Source organism: Xiphophorus couchianus, chromosome 20 (assembly GCF_001444195.1).
Source record: "Xiphophorus couchianus chromosome 20, X_couchianus-1.0, whole genome shotgun sequence".
In the NCBI taxonomy this organism is placed as follows: domain Eukaryota; kingdom Metazoa; phylum Chordata; class Actinopteri; order Cyprinodontiformes; family Poeciliidae; genus Xiphophorus; species Xiphophorus couchianus.
Genome location: NC_040247.1, coordinates 25552665 through 25568367, shown reverse-complemented (window position 1 = coordinate 25568367; position 15703 = coordinate 25552665). Strand labels below are relative to the sequence as shown.

Below are 15703 nucleotides of genomic sequence, written 5' to 3'. Positions count from 1 at the left end.
AGGGAACATTTTCCCGAAAGCCACCTCGCAATTAGCCGTAGCACTTGGATGTACCGCAGTGACGAGCTTCCTGGTGATGAAGGGGGAACACAGGAGTGTATTTATTCTTTTTCTTTTTTTTTTCCTTTTTAGTTTCATTTTTGCTTGAGTCGTAAACCCCCCCAGAAATAACACGGCAGTTGTTATTTCTGCCGTGTTTTTTTGGGTGAGTTTCCCCAAATTCACCGCTCAATGGATTTGGGGAAACTAGTGTCAACAGAGATACACCGTGGCCTGAAGCTGACTCACCAGACGAAAAACAGAGAGCACTTTGCCAGGTCAAATACACACACAGCTCACAGAAAATCAGAGCTCCAGCTCCAAAGTCACACAGAGCTTGTTTTGGAGAGAAATGGCGAGGAAACAGTTTGGTTATGTTTTTCAGGTGTGCAAGAAGCACACCGATACTCAAAAGTCTTAAGTGGTCATTTGCACAGAGTGATGATTATATTTTCGACTTAAATATTTGATGTTTATTTCTAGTGGCAGACATAAAACGGGGTGGGGGGTGGGCAAAGTACACAGTATTTCAACATGGCACTCACACTCACCTTGTCTTTTCAGGGATAACCGAGCTGCAGCACAGACTCCTCACTGTGGCACGACATGGATGTGTTAATTACCTCACACACTTATATCATACACTAAATAAAGTCATAATTGTTAGTGTGCGTTTTGTTTTTCTTCTATAGTTTTCAGCCACAGCTTGCTAGCTGGTTTCATTTTTTGTGTGTGCCAAATGTCAGTGTAGGTACAGGTTGGGTTTGAGTGGAAGCATTCAGATATCCACACTTTTTTTCTTCTTCTTTTTCTTCTTCTTTCAGCTTTATAAGTACCATGTTTGTACCTCCAGGCCTTCAGCCAGCTGATCTTCTGGTCAACAGTCAAGGCCAGCTCACCCGCCCCCTCTGTCCCTCCTACCGGAGCAGAGAGGACTTTTTTTTTTCTCCCTCCCCTCAGCTCTGAAGTGAGTCAGTGTTGGTTGGGAGTTCGGTCATGTCTGGTCTGTTCGGTGTCCGGCTGCTGCTGTGGGGCTGCGTCTGCCTCTGGCTCTCCAGCCCAACATCTGGAGCGCTGGTCATCATCGAGGACGATGAGGCTCCGGAGGTAACTGTATACTTTCAGTTGTAGTTGATTGGTGCTATTAGATGAATTAGTTTCATCAACGTTTGCATTATGTCTTCATATATATATACTGTATATATATATAATTTTACAAGCTGAAGTGGTAGCGTATGAATCACCCACATTTTTTCCACTTCTGATTGTTTTGGCAACACATTTGTGTTACAGGAAATGACGGGAGCCACCAAAAAGCTTCAGGTGCTTGGCTGAAACTGTTAAAAAAAACCCGTATTTTTTTATGTTGGTGAATATAATGTATTGGTTTAATTCATTTGAGCAAATCATACTTAAGCGAGCAGAATTTAATTTATGTTGGTTGGTATAATAATATTAAGCTTCAGTAATTTAATCAACATGGCTATGACCAAATTATTCGTACGCATGCAGAATTTAAAGTTTCTTTTGGAGGGGAAATAAATGATATTTTTTTGCTCTAATTAACACAAGAATTTCAGCTGGAAGGTTGTTGTTGCAATTTTGCAATGTTTAAATATAAATTTCCTGTCTTTTTTTGCTTGCTCTCTTTGCTGCAGAAACGAAGCACAAACGAGGCAATGGTAAGCTCACTATGTGTTCTGTCAACAAAAGGAGACCCTTTAACTTTTCCGCATTTATTCAAGCTGCAACCTCAAACTTCAAAGTGTGCCAGGCTTGAAATATCAAGGGATGCTCTTGCGTTGGGATGGCCCAGTCAAAGTCCAGATCAGAATCAAAATTCAGAACGTGTGTGGCGTGGTTTGGAGACGCTACAGTCTACAGATGCTTTTCATCCAAGCCGATTTCGCTTGAGCTGTTTTGTGAAGAGGAACGGAGAGAACGTGTTTTAGACGCGTAATAAAAAAAAAAATGGTGAAGAAATAGAAGATTTGTTTTTGGACCAAAAAGTGGGAGTGACTCACCTCACAAATGCATGCCACACTATTCAGATTTCAGGCCTCATACAAACAATATCAACAAGCTGCATCACTTTATCTCCACTGCACAACTCTGAGCTTCTTTCTTATCACTTGAAATCCATTGCAAGTTTTAGGCTGTTAAATGAGAAATGTGGAAAATATTAAAAGGAAATGAATATTTTAGAAAGAGCCGGTACCTTTTTCAATACTTTCCACAAACAAAAAATGTATTTATTGATTTATTTTTTACATTTAGTATGAAAGAACGTGTTCTCTAAAAGCCTTGGCCCCTTTTAAATATCTACTTTAAACAAAAGTAGATATTTATGTAAGATAAGGCAAAAGCTAATGCAAATAATTTTATTTTTTGGAAAAACCCAGTGAGATAGTCGTCGTCATTATTCTCAGTGAGAAGATGCAGACTCATAACAACACTCCCAGGGTGTAAGAGGTGACGTAATGTCTCCTAAACACCGTTTCCTAGTTGCCCTGTGTTTGGCATCTGCATCGTGGAAATTGTATAAAATGTTGCAGCAATCTTCTGTCCAAAATAACTACGTTAAAAGATGAGCTCATGACAAACAGAGCGTGTCAGAAAGGTGCCGGTTTGACCTCACTTTGTGTAAAAACGGCATCTGGACGTAAGAGGTCGGCTCAAGTTAGTAATAATTAGTCCTGTTTCCGAAAGCTGTGCATCATATGGTGCTTACTTTGTTTTTGTTCTTTGTCCTTAATCCGCATAGAGGATAAAAAACTGCGAATGTGTCATTTGAAATGAGTTTTTTTTTGTTGTAAAAACCTTCAAAGGCTTGCTGTGTTTCTCAACTTAAGATTAGTGAAACTGTTTGCCAAGTTTTGTTTGCACACAAGACGAGCTCTAGCTGCCACTCTTTGACATTTTAGTCAATACCAAGGTGCATTGTACAAGTATTCATTCATTTGTCTGAACTTTTCCTCACTCTTTCACCGTTCCGCACAGACTTCCAGGTGATTATTTATTTATTGCACAACAATAGAGAAGAGAAACAAAAAGAATATCTGATTTGTCAGTTATTTTACTCATAAAAATCTGAAACGTGCGGCGTGTCCGCACATTCAGTCCTCTAGAGTTTGTTGAAACAACCTTTTCATGACATTACAGCTTTGCAGATATAAAGACAATTTTTTTTAATTTATTTTTGCCATTCTTCCTTGTGAAATAGCCCAAGTTGAGTTAGACTGGATCCAAAACATCTGTTTATAAACGTGCTTTTAAGTCTTACCTCAGATTTTCTGCCGGCTTCAGGCTGGACTTGAACTAGGCCAATCTAGCACAATGGATTACACTTTGAGTTAAACCATTCCATTATTAGATTTTCTTCCGGGACGGCCTTGAACTTAGCTCCATCCATCCTCCCATCAAGAAAAGAGTCCGACATTATGATGCTTCCACCACCATGCATCGCTGTGGGGACGGTGCGTTCAGGATCACCAGAGCATGCATGACCTGTGCCAAATTGCGACTCTTTGTGACTTCCTGTCAACCTTGGCTTGTTTAAATATTTTTTAATTATATAAAAAGTGGACAATATTTTAAGAAGTGTGTGAATCCTTGAGATAACGGATTACGCTGGATTTAATTTAGAAGTATCAGTGTAAGGCGGCCCGAAGACATAAGCACTCCACACTTTTCAGATTTTCTGGTAGAAAACGTGGAAAGCCATGTTACTTTCCTTCCACTTCCTAGTTTAGTGCTGTTTTGTGTTTTTCACATCAACTCCCAATGCAATCCAATGGAGTTTGTGACAAAACGAGTTCAAAGACTCTCTTGCACATACTTTCTCAGGCAAACAAACAAAAGAAAGAATTTATCATTTCAATGTCGACAATATGAATGCTTGCATTTAATTTTTGGATGACAGGTTTCCCTTGTTCCTTGCCTCCCGTTCACAGGTAGAAGTGCTCAGCGTGACGGTGGACTGCACCGTGACGAACCGCTTCGCCCACACCGTCATGACCTCAGTGGCCCTGAACAAAGCCAACGAGTCAAAGGAAATCTTTTTCGACGTGGAGCTCCCAAAGTCTGCCTTCATCACAAATTTCAGCATGTAAATTAGATTTCAGGTTCCATTTTTTTCTCAGGCTAAGTTTTTTTTTTTGTTGTTATTTTCTATTCTAAATATCTTAGCACACTTTAAGTAGGGCAATGCTCACTTACGGACAATTTTTCGGCAAGACGTCGGAGCTTGTTTTAAGCCGGTCATTCCTTAATAGTCAAGAAAAAGGACTTGTTCCAATGAAAGATTATTTCACTTACAACATGGAGAAAATGTCATGTTATAAATGAAATAATCTGTCAATAGAACAAGCACTTTTTCATCACTATTAAGGAATCATTGACTTGAAGCAAGCTCCTACATACGTCTTCCTGAAAAGTTACTTGTAAGATAATTTGTCGTATTTTAAATGCAGTAAGATATTTAGACTAGAAAGAAGATAAATATTACTTGGTAAGGTTTTGTGTTTTTGCATATTTTTTGCGTCGTCTTTTGTGTTTGTGCTACTCAGGGAGATTGAAGGGAAGGTGTACGTCGGGGAGGTGAAGGAGAAGGAGAAAGCTAAGAAACAATATGAGAAGGCCGTCTCGTCCGGACAGACGGCGGGATTGGTCAAGTGAGTCGACCGAGACACAAACTAGTTTCTTGTAAAACTGACGTTCTTTAAAAGCCCTCTGCTGACCTGGCGTAGGGAGCAGAACGAGATACCTGTGTGTGTTGTTTTTTTTTACTGCAGGGCTTCTGGGAGGAAGATGGAGAAGTTTTCTGTGTCGGTCAACATTGCAGCTGAAAGCAACGTGACTTTCATCCTGACCTACGAGGAGCTCCTTCAGAGAAAACTGGGCCAGTATGAGATTCTGATCCGAGTCAAACCCAAAAGTGTGGTTGAGCAGTTCCAGGTGAGTGGCCAGATGAGTCATTTTCACTTCCTGCTGCCTCCTTATGATTCGATGAACGTGGTCATGAGCGGTGTCTCTGTGTCGGAAACAGATTTCGACCAACATTTATGAGCCTCAGGGCCTATCTCACGTTGACGCCCACGCCACTTTCCTCTCCAACGAGCTGCTCCCTCTAGTGGAGAAAACAGTCCTGGATAAGAAGGTGCCTCACTCTTCACTTGTCGTTTTGACTCTTTGAATGACTTTCTTTTTTCCTTCCTGTTTAACATTCAACGCAGATGTCTCACTTGTCCTTTTTCTCGTCAGGCTCACATCTCCTTCTCTCCAACTGTGGAGCAGCAGAGAACGTGTCCAGGCTGCGATGGGACGCTGATAGACGGCGATTTCGTCATTAAGTATGACGTGAACAGACAGGAGAAAGTCGGGGACATTCAGGTGCGCTATGAACTCAAATCACAGATTCATGTTGTTTGTTGGCTTGCATGCATTCGTCCATTAAGTGCAAGTTGTGACTCTGTTTCCGTCTAGATTGTGAACGGCTACTTTGTGCACTTCTTTGCACCCCCTGACCTGCCCAGAGTGCCTAAGAATGTGGTGTTTGTTATCGATAGGAGCGGGTCGATGATGGGCACAAAGATGGCACAGGTGAAAACTCTTCAGACACATAGTGGGTGCAGCCATTTTATTTGTCGAACAGCTGTGTTCCTCTTGCATAATAATGACAACAGAAACTCACATACACCAGCTGTTGCTACTGTGCATCGCTCCCTTTAAAGGGGCAGCGTTATATGACGTCAACTTATTTTTAGCTTTACATTGTATTGCATCATTATCAAAAACATACCTGGAGTGCTGCTGTGACCAACCCAGGCGAACCCAGCTCCTCCAGACTAGTGGCAGCAGCAATTATCAAACACCTGGTGGAACTGCGGAGCTCATCATATAGGAACTACTTCTCAGCGATTCGCTGGCAAAAACATTGTTCGCGGCTTGATGGAAGAATGTTGAGATGACGTGGTGAAGGTGGTTCAATTTGAAGATGGTACAAAGCCTCTGGTTTATGTAAATTCTTGGTTTGTCTTGCATGAATGTGTTGAGATCTCTCCAAGGGCGACTGAGCTAGCCACTCCAGAACCTTCACTTTGTTCTGCTGTAGCCAACGACGGGTCGACTTGGCCTTGTGTTTTGAGACGTTGTCATGTTTGAACGTCCAAACATGTCCCACGCGCAGCTTCCGGGGCTGATGAGTGAAAATCTTCTTCCAGTACTTCCTGATGACAGACTGCATTCGTCCTGCGATCAATTATGATTAAGTTCCCTGTAGTAGCTCACACATCCCCAAAACACCAGTGACCCACCTCCGTGTTTCACAGTAGGAATGGTGTTCATCGTAGGCCTTGTTGACTCCTCTCCAAATACATCACTTGGTTAAACAGTTCAAGTTTGGTCTCATCACTCCTTGGTGCTTTGTAAGAAGGATACTTTGTGGCATTTGCATAGTAATGGCTTTCTTATGGTGATTCAACCAGGCGGTCCATTTTTCTTCCAGCGGCTCCACAGCCACACCACTGTTTCTCAGAGTTGCGCGCTTCGGCTGAAGGTATCTATGGGCTTTTATTCGTATCCCAAACAATCGTTCTTGCAGTTGTTGCTGAAAATGATGATTTAAACCAAACACATCGCATGTGAGGCCGGTTACTTTTAGTAGCGACGTTTGTGTCGACTTATGTGCGTGTTTTGAAGGCCAGAAATCACAAGGTGTATGTAAACTTTTGATCAGGGTCATTTGGGTAGTTTCTGGTGTCATTATTGATTTGACAAGACTAAACACGGTTGTTTCACCTAACTACTGACCATTCAAGAAAGAATGTTTGTGTTTTTATCATATGTCGTCTCTGAAAAATGTCCAAGAAAACAAATCCAAAATTCTGTCAGGGTATGTATATTTATGACCACAACTGTGATTGTGAAAGCTGCTGGCAGGGGTACGTTTTGATCCCAGAACTTTTGCAGACTCGAGATGCACTGGTGGCCATTTTGGAGGACCTCCATGAAGAGGACCACTTCGCTCTCCTCCAGTTTGACTCCGACGTTCTGTCTTGGAAGGAGTCTCTCACCAAAGCGACCAAACAAAACGTGGCTGAAGCAAAGGACTACGCCAGGTCAATCCAAGACAATGGAGGTCAAGACAACAAAAAGTTTAATGTGTCACACTCCCTGAATTTTATTACAGAGTTAAACAATTGACAGTTTGCTTATTTTGTTTTATTTTGCCAAGCTACTAATATTAACCAGGCAATGCTGGATGGAATAAATATGCTGAAGAGAGATAGACAGGCGAACCGGCTCCCTGAGAGAAGCATCGACATGGTCATCTTACTGACTGATGGAATGCCAAACTTTGGTAAGTCTTTCCATACAGCGGCTTCCAGAAGTGTTTATATCTCTTAAACGTTTTTCACAAATTTGCATTGTATAATCTGATTTGGCTTGAAATTGTAAGTGACAGACTGAGATTTTACGCATAAAATAGAAGGAAATAATATACCGTTTTGCATGTATCTTTACAAATAAATGCAAATATATATTGATTTCTTTATTGGGTTTCACATTTATGTCTTGATTGAAGAACATGACTCTGTGTGCCTTTGTATGAACTGGGCATGATTCTCTAGAGGTGAGTAATTTTTCCAGGGGAGCCCCGGGCCCCTCTCAGCCCCCTCTTTTGGTCGCCACTGTGCCAGTAGAGCTGGAAGTCTTTTTGGACGTGTTTCAATAACCTTTACATATCTAGAAACTAAAACGTTCTCAATTCCTTGTAAAATATCAACAACCCAGTCCGTCAGTGCGTGGCAGTTTTCGTCATGCCACATCTACTTTGACTGGGCCGTTTCAACACACAAATGCGCTTTGTTTTAAACCATTTCATCATAACTCTTTAGAGTCTTTGGCTCAAGTTTTTTTTCTCCAATCAATTCTTCCGGGGTCGCCCTGTAGCTCCGTCCATATCAGCATCAATGTTGACCAACTTCACTCTCCCTGCTTTGTAGGTCCTGTTTATATATATTTTTTTATCTTTTTTCTTCTAATGTTTTACATTGAATATACATCTTTATATCTGGAGTGTTTTAATATGCGTGTGAAGCAACCTAGGTTGCCTTAAGCCTGTAAAGCAATGTGTACATACAAGTCGTTGAGTTGCTCTAGCATATAAAATCCCAATAAACCACAACACAGCTTGTGGTTGTAATATGATTTAAAGGGTTTCGAATACTTGTACTAGGCATCATATTGAGAGATAGATCTTACATTTTTATTTTTACGTACTTTGTATTTATCCTAACATTGTTTGCGTGTGCATCCGAAGGAGAGCCTAACATCCCAAAGATCCAGGAGAATGTGCGTTCTGCCATCGGGGGAAACATGTCTCTGTTCTGTCTCGGATTCGGAAACGACGTGGACTACAACTTCCTGGATGTGATGAGCAAAGAGAACAAAGGAGTGGCTCGCAGGATCTTTGAAGCTTCGGACGCAACTCTGCAGCTCCAGGTGAACGGTTTGAGCGCTTTGAGTTCTGCTCGGCTGAAATGAATGTGATGTTTTTGGCGTGCGATACAAAAGTGGAATCAACTGCAATCGTTTGCAGGATTTCTATGAAGAAGTGGCCAGCCCCCTGCTGTTAGAGGTGGACCTGGTATATCCAGACAATGCAGTCGACTACGTGACCACCTCTCACTTCCCTCAGTTGTTCAACGGCTCAGAGATTGTGGTGGCGGGTCGGCTGACGGACAACGACCTGGACAACTTCCTGGTGGAAGTCCTTGGCCAGGGCGTAAGAAATAAACTCTACAAAAAGAAATGTCAAAGGGTTTCGACGGGTCTTCATCTGTCCCATTTAGAATAACTTTTCTCCTTCCTGTGTAGTTGGAAGATAACTTCAAAGTGCAAGGCCAGGCCGGCGTTGTGGACTGGAACGTGATGTATCCAGATGAGACTTACATCTTTGGGGATTTCACCGAGCGTCTATGGGCTTACCTCACCATCCAACAACTCCTGGAGAAAAGGTCTGTTGCGACTCAATTAAATACTGAACGCATCAATTTGAGACCTTTTGGCATAAAATCTGCTCCGAATGTCAAAATCCAAGTAGTCGAAACTGTTCAAATTAAATTGAGCGTATTACGAGGGAAACCAGACATTTCCATGTGCTGGTTAAAAAGAGCTTTTTTTTCCACACCATCCAAGTAAATTTTTCCCGTGTTTCGTACTTTGATTTCGAAACACGGAATAAGGGGGATTAAGGGGGATTCATTATAACTTTCTTCAAAACATTGAGATTACTAAAACTGCCTTTCAGCAAGGGAGGAACGCCCAGATGATGATGTCTGGCTTTTGAAAGCTTTTGATCACAACATTTGAGTGTCACGATGTCGCACCACCAAGAACTGGGGTGTTTGAGTTGTTTCAAGTCAAAAGAAATCATGAAGAGAACTTTAGACCGCCACCATCTGGCTCGTTCTCAGCTAAAAATTCCCACAAGTATAAACAGAAATTCTCAGCCAGCACACCATCCAGGAAGGAGACGGTTTCTGTGTCCCCAGAGATGAACATAGTTTGGTGCTAAATATCCAAATGAACCGCACTATTCCACCTTAATAGACATAACTTAATTTCTGGGCTCATTTCTTTGTGTCTGCTACTTGAGTTGTAACCGACACCCGATGCGGTTTTCACCTCTCATGAGAAGTATACTTGCTGAGAAAAGATGTTGATGTGTTTAATCTTCGTTTTCCTTGCTGGTTGTGTCTTGAGCAGTACTGATTAAATTGTATTTGTCAGCCATTGCTAAATAAAAATCCAATGTTGATGGCAACATATGTTTTGTTTTGTTTTTTTCCCCCTCATCACAGTAAGACTGGTCCAGCAGATGAAAAGGCCAACGCCACAGCCAAGGCCCTGGAAATGTCTCTGCAGTACAGCTTTGTCACTCCTCTCACCTCCATGGTGGTGACCAAGCCTGAAACAGAAGACGGCACAGACAGCCCTCTCATCGCGGACAAACTGACCGAGGGTGAAACAAAGTTTTCCTCCCCTCCGATTTACCCGGTCAAGCTTTTGGCGTAGAATTAAGCTTACATGTTTGAAAGGAGCAAACACATTGATAATAAGCATCATTAACATCATTAACTGGATTTTCTGGTACAAAATGTGTCAAGTTGCCCCTTGTTGGTCTTTTTTCACAGAGCAAAGACAGCAAGCGGAAAGACTGAGATCAATGGGTGAGACGATCATTTTCTAAAAGAAAAAGAAAAAAAAACTACTGGGTTTCGATAATTTATTAAATTAGTTTTTTTTACTTGTATTTCAATGTACAGCATACTCAGGATTTGCATCAAATTTCTTCTCTGCCCCAGTACAGTATGCGTATTCTCCAGTGTATTTAGGTAAGTACATTTCATTAAAGAAGGATGAAGATGGTTATATCGCTTATTTATTTTGTAATCTATAAGAAGGTTTGTCCAAATGTTGATTTGTCACGATTTCTTAGATTTCATGTTTGAAATATTTGTTTTCTTGCTGATAGAGAAATTTAAGGTAACACTTTATTTTAAGGGGGTGTGCATAAGACTGACATGACACTGTCATAAACATGACATAATACATGTTATGAACATGAAGGAGTCTTTATGAATGTCTATGACTGTTGTTATGAAGTGCCATTTGGTAAATAATGACACTTTTAACGCAAAGTTGACTCTTTTAATTGACTTTTAATGTAAGATTGAATGGAACTTAATGCTAAGTTGACACCTTGACACTTTTAATGTAAACCTGAATTAAAAGTGTCACTATTTACCGAAAGGCGGTTCATGACAACAGTCATAAACATTCATGGACACGCCTTCATTTTCATGACACTTTAATTTAAATTTTTTTTTTTTTAAAGTATTTTATCTGTATAATCGTTGCAGAGCAAACAGAATAAAGCTGGTGGCTTTAATGGTCTGTTGTTGTCATACGATAATGACCACTGTGCGTTTTCTCCAGAGTTACAAAATGTTATTTTAGTTCTTAAGCAAAGAGTATAAAATTTCAACCACAAAGGCAAAACTTAACAGTTTAAAATTTGCTTCAATAGTAAGAAAAGAAAAAAAAACAGAAACACAACTTTTAGCTTTTTTACAAAGACATGCTTCAGTTCGGATTGGTGTACATAAAAGAGTGACCGCGGTAATGGGCAGCAGCTGAAATACTCTAAGAGAGTGTCAGAGTGACAGAAATAGTCCTACTTTGCGAAATTTCTTCAGATTTCTTCATATTTGGGAGTAACTAATGGAAGAACTAAAAGACTCTCCAGCTAAAAGAGGCAAATAAACCACAGAAAAGCTCTTGCCTTACCTATTGTTGATTGACAGTAAACACCACCAAGCAGAGGTGCCTACTGCATAAAAGTATTTAAGTAATTGTTCAGAGCAGAAAATGACAGACTAAATAAATTATGAATGCACGTGGGGAATTATGCGCCCCCAAGGATCTTCGTATGAAACTCATATTAGGACCGGTACCAGTAAAGTGTTTCCATCAAGAGCAACTATTATAAAATAAAATGGTGTCACAAACTAGAATACTACAGTCGTTTAATTTATACATTTAATTTTCACCGTTGGTGCACTTGTGTCGACATCAGCGTCAGTGGACGTAGCTAACCAATGGAAACGTTGGAGTTTAAAAGCAGCAGGAGTTTGTTTTGATCTCAGTCTTTCTCTCCTATCGTCTGTTAGCTTTAGCTGCTAGGATAAGCGAATCCGGATTTATAGTAACTGGAGATATTAACGACAGAACCAAGTTTCAAAAATCCCGAGCTCTCACTCCGAGAGCCACCTTTTTTAATTGTTACTGCCACTGTCTGTGCTGCAGTGGATGGAGATCCCCACTTCATTATAGAGCTTCCTGGGAGAAACGACTCTCTGTGCTTCAACATCAACAACGTACCAGGAACCATATTTAATCTGGTCCGTGACCCAGAAGCAGGTCGGCAAACCAGTTTCAAACAGTTCGCCCTCTGAAGTTCAACCTTTCCATCCTTTCTGCACTGATTCCCATCATCTCTCCTCAGGTGTTTTTGTCAACGGTCAGATCATAGGAGACAAGAAGATTCCTCCTGATGGGAAAATTAACACCTATTTTTGGCGTTTCGGCATCGTCCACCGGACTTTGGGCGTCAGCCTGCAGGTGACCACTCAGTATATTTCAGTTTCGCAGGACGGTAAAGACGCCAAGCTGCTGTGGACAGATACAGCCTCTCTCAAAGGACCCAAGTGAGTTGGAGCAGTTTACTTTTTATACCTGGAACTCAGAGTATGCTGAGCTCCTTCAACTGCTGACTTTTCAGCAACTCGTGTTTAGTTCCATGTTTTAAACAAAAACTATAGTTCCACCAAATCCTGTTTTTCATCACCCATGTCTACCTAATAGTTTGTTTGTTTCCTCCCATGAGACTCGCGTTGAAGGAGGTCCAGTTGGGTTAATCCAGGCAAAAACGGGGATGTTAATTCTTTAAGCAACCTACTGTTTCTGCTGTAAATCCCCCCACCCCCATTTTATTATGTTTTTTTGTTTCCCATCAAAATAAAAACCGTTGTGCTGAAGGAAAACTTTAAAAGTGTCCTTCAAATTAGGTCGATTGTGACAGTCTTTGTTATGTTGTGTTTCAGCGTGGATGTTGTGGTTACTAAAGATGGCAGCCTGACTGTAATGCTAAAGCGCTCCGTTAAGTTTGTGATCCTGCTCCACAAAGTGTGGAAGAAGCACCCCTACCACCGGGACTACCTCGGTTTCTACACCCTGGACACCCACCTTCTGTCCCCTTCTGTTCATGGCTTGCTAGGTGCAACATGATGTATTTTTTTTGTGTGTGTGTTTTTACACTTCCTGAAGGGCGCTACGATTTAAATTCAGTGTTTTTCATATTAACCCAGTTTAGTAAAACATTTAAACACAAGAATGCACAATGAAGCAAGATATATTTGTGTGGATCTGGCACAGATATAAATGCAGCTAAGCATAAATGACTTCCTGCATGCACACAGGTACATTTCCATAAACTAAAAAGTTAATGACAAGTAGATGTATTTCAGTAATTCAACTGAAAAAGTAAAACTCCTATATTCTAATAATTTATTATACTCACACAGTTTACACGTTAATTTGTTAAGTTTGATTATTGCATACATATAATGAAAACCCAAAATTCAGTTTCTGACAAGATTAGAACCAGGAAAAATTGACCAGATTTAAATTTCCTTACCTTGTGGTGTTTGAAAAATAAATGTGCCTGCTGTAAACTGTCCTTCAGGTCAGTTTTACCACGGGATTGAGTACGAGGTGACAGATTTACGTCCCGGGGAATCTCCAGAGAAGCCAGACGCGACCATGTTTGCAAAAGGACACCAGCTCAATGTGACCAGGTAAGTCGAGAGAGTGGAGCTGGTTGTCGTAAACATCTGAATCCCGACCTGTTCTCCTGGTTCCGCACAGAGGCTGGCAGAGGGACTTCAGAAGAGACGTGAAGAACGGTGAAAACGTTCCCTGTTGGTTCATCCACAACAACGGATCGGGCCTCATCGACGGCGCGGCGGCAGACTACGTTGTGTCGAGCCTTTTCACTACGGTCTGAAAGCAAGTAGTGCCTTCTTGTGCACTACTAAATACAATCAAAATCAAGTTTATTAAATCAATGAGGAAATTCGGCTTGACACTCTTGCAGAAAACAGAATTGTCTTTTTTTCCCCCCAATATTGTGGCAAATATCTAGGATTAGAAGAACTTTTTTAAAACACTGCTAGGTTAAAAATGAACCCAGGGTTTGGGTTATTTCCCCTGTTGTGGACAAATTCAGTACTTTAAACTGAATGAATTTTAGACTTTGTTTTTTATTCTGCTGTTCAAATAATCAGATTAGTAAAACAGACAACAACAAAAAATGTTAAGAAAACAGCTTCATAATGTGCATTATGGGTCAGTTTGCCTCTTTGCCAATTTGTTAACCTCATTTTACGTCTACATGTTGCCATATCATCATCGCCTACAAAGTCCATTTCGTAAACAGTAACAAAGCATGTCACACCCATGTCTTCAATCATAGTGTATCGGTTTATTTCGGACATTTCTGATGACTTACGGAGATAAATAATCACACAGGTTCTCAGATCTCGCATATAATTTCATTGGGTTGTTTTACATTTTCTAGAGAATTTATACATCTGCCCATTTACTGTGGTTAGACCCTCACATCTGGCGTTTAATGAAAGATTATGACCCTCGATTAAACCGAAATAACTCTGATCACATCATGGCGAGGTTCGGGATGCAAGGATGACATGTTCTTTGTTTAAAATAAATCACTACACTGCAATAAACCACATTCTAATTGTTTTGTTGTTATTTGGTTCATTTAGACAAGTAATGCGGATTGCATGTTCCACAAAAAAAAAAAAAAAAATGGTGGGAAAGATTTGCTTTATGGAAACTTCTTGTAGGTTCCTAAGTGAACTGTGTAGGTTAGAACCAAAAAGAGACTTTATGTATGAAGATGAATAAATAAAATTAAAACCTCATTTGTAGTTGTAAAACATTTCTAGACTGTCCCCTATCGTCACTTACTCTGTTATTCTTGTCTGCCATAGCAAGCTAGTTGTTGGTGATATTTCGGACAGCCAAGAGTTATTTAGCTTGATGAAAACCTGGCAACACTGAGTATGAAACACCCTAAACTGCAAAATGTCCAGCAATATCCATCCATCCATTTTCTGTTCACCCTTGTCCCCAATGGGGTCGGGAGGGTTGCTGGTGCCTATCTCCAGCTACGTTCCGGGCGAGAGGCGGGGTACACCCTGGACAGGTCGCCAGTCTGTCGCAGGGCAATGTCCAGCAATATATAAAACCTAACAGTACAGATAAACTGTTGAATTTAATTAACAAAGTTCACACTCTATTACACTCTGTGGAATACATTTCCTGTCTATACGGACTTTATGATCAATTCTTATTAGTATTTGTCAATGCGTGAATCCTGAGCGTAGCTACCGCTAGCTTGTGCTACGTGTGCAACAAAACGCTATCTCGCGGGTTAGAAACTTGCCCTCCAGAGTGAACGAAAGTCATAAACACAACCCACTGATATTAGCATCATTATACTGCATCATTTTACCATCTTACCATTCCTATTCCATCCCGTGGCAGCGGTTCAGTGAAGTGTGATCAGTCGCTTAACTACAAAATGGCGGCCTGTGAAGTATGATGAGTGTCCTGCTCGTTTCTTGGCTAATCTAACAAAACGAGTCATAATTTTTGATTTTCAACTCCTGTTCCAAAAGCACAAAACTTCTTGTTGCTTTTTTTTAGTGTGTGGGTGTGTGTGTGTAAAGTGATTATCAATGTTGGGGAAAATGCTCTGTGTTTATTTTAGTGTAGGGGTCAAAGTTCTTACAAATGCTCTCAAGCTGGATCTATATTTTTTTGTTATTCTTTAATTTAGGAGGACAAATTCTCTTGTGTTTGTTTCAGCTTTTATAAACAGATCAAAACCTATCTGAGGTCCAATAGCCAGCTCATAATGAGCATTATGAACTGGCGTTGCTCATTATGCGACATAGTGCAACACCAGCTCATAATTAGTCGCAATGCAAGATCACGCCCTGATCTTTTA

General features: G+C 40.7%; 1 protein-coding gene across 2 annotated transcripts; it reads left to right on the top strand.

The window, feature by feature from the left end:
• The first annotated feature begins 986 nt into the window (after positions 1–986).
• On the top strand, positions 987–14562 carry itih3a.1 (inter-alpha-trypsin inhibitor heavy chain 3a, tandem duplicate 1). 2 transcript variants are annotated; one of them, XM_028003587.1, is made up of 22 exons: positions 987–1146; positions 1333–1362; positions 1698–1721; positions 3993–4147; positions 4608–4712; positions 4833–4995; positions 5087–5197; positions 5302–5430; positions 5524–5640; positions 7009–7177; positions 7274–7399; positions 8363–8544; positions 8642–8827; positions 8920–9059; positions 9906–10066; positions 10239–10274; positions 10371–10439; positions 11914–12027; positions 12113–12314; positions 12711–12883; positions 13352–13463; positions 13534–14562. In XM_028003587.1, exons 1-22 carry the CDS (start codon positions 1036–1038, stop codon positions 13670–13672), a joined length of 2754 nt encoding a protein of 917 aa, XP_027859388.1. In that variant the 5' UTR covers positions 987–1035; the 3' UTR covers positions 13673–14562. The 2 variants fall into 2 exon arrangements, with proteins under 2 accessions (XP_027859388.1, XP_027859389.1); XM_028003588.1 differs by lacking the exon at positions 1333–1362 and having other exon boundaries at positions 1000–1146.
• Positions 14563–15703: the final 1141 nt, after the last annotated feature.

What these genes read in the sequence shown, in the direction of transcription:
- itih3a.1 (XM_028003587.1), top strand. Translation starts at nt 1,036, where the DNA reads ATGTCTGGTCTGTTCGGTGTCCGGCTGCTGCTGTGGGGCTGCGTCTGC. An exon ending in GGAAAGACTGAGATCAATGG is followed by an intron (nt 10,275 to 10,370) that starts GTGAGACGATCA and finishes TTCAATGTACAG; the next exon opens with CATACTCAGGATTTGCATCA. An exon ending in GCCTCTCTCAAAGGACCCAA is followed by an intron (nt 12,315 to 12,710) that starts GTGAGTTGGAGC and finishes GTTGTGTTTCAG; the next exon opens with CGTGGATGTTGTGGTTACTA.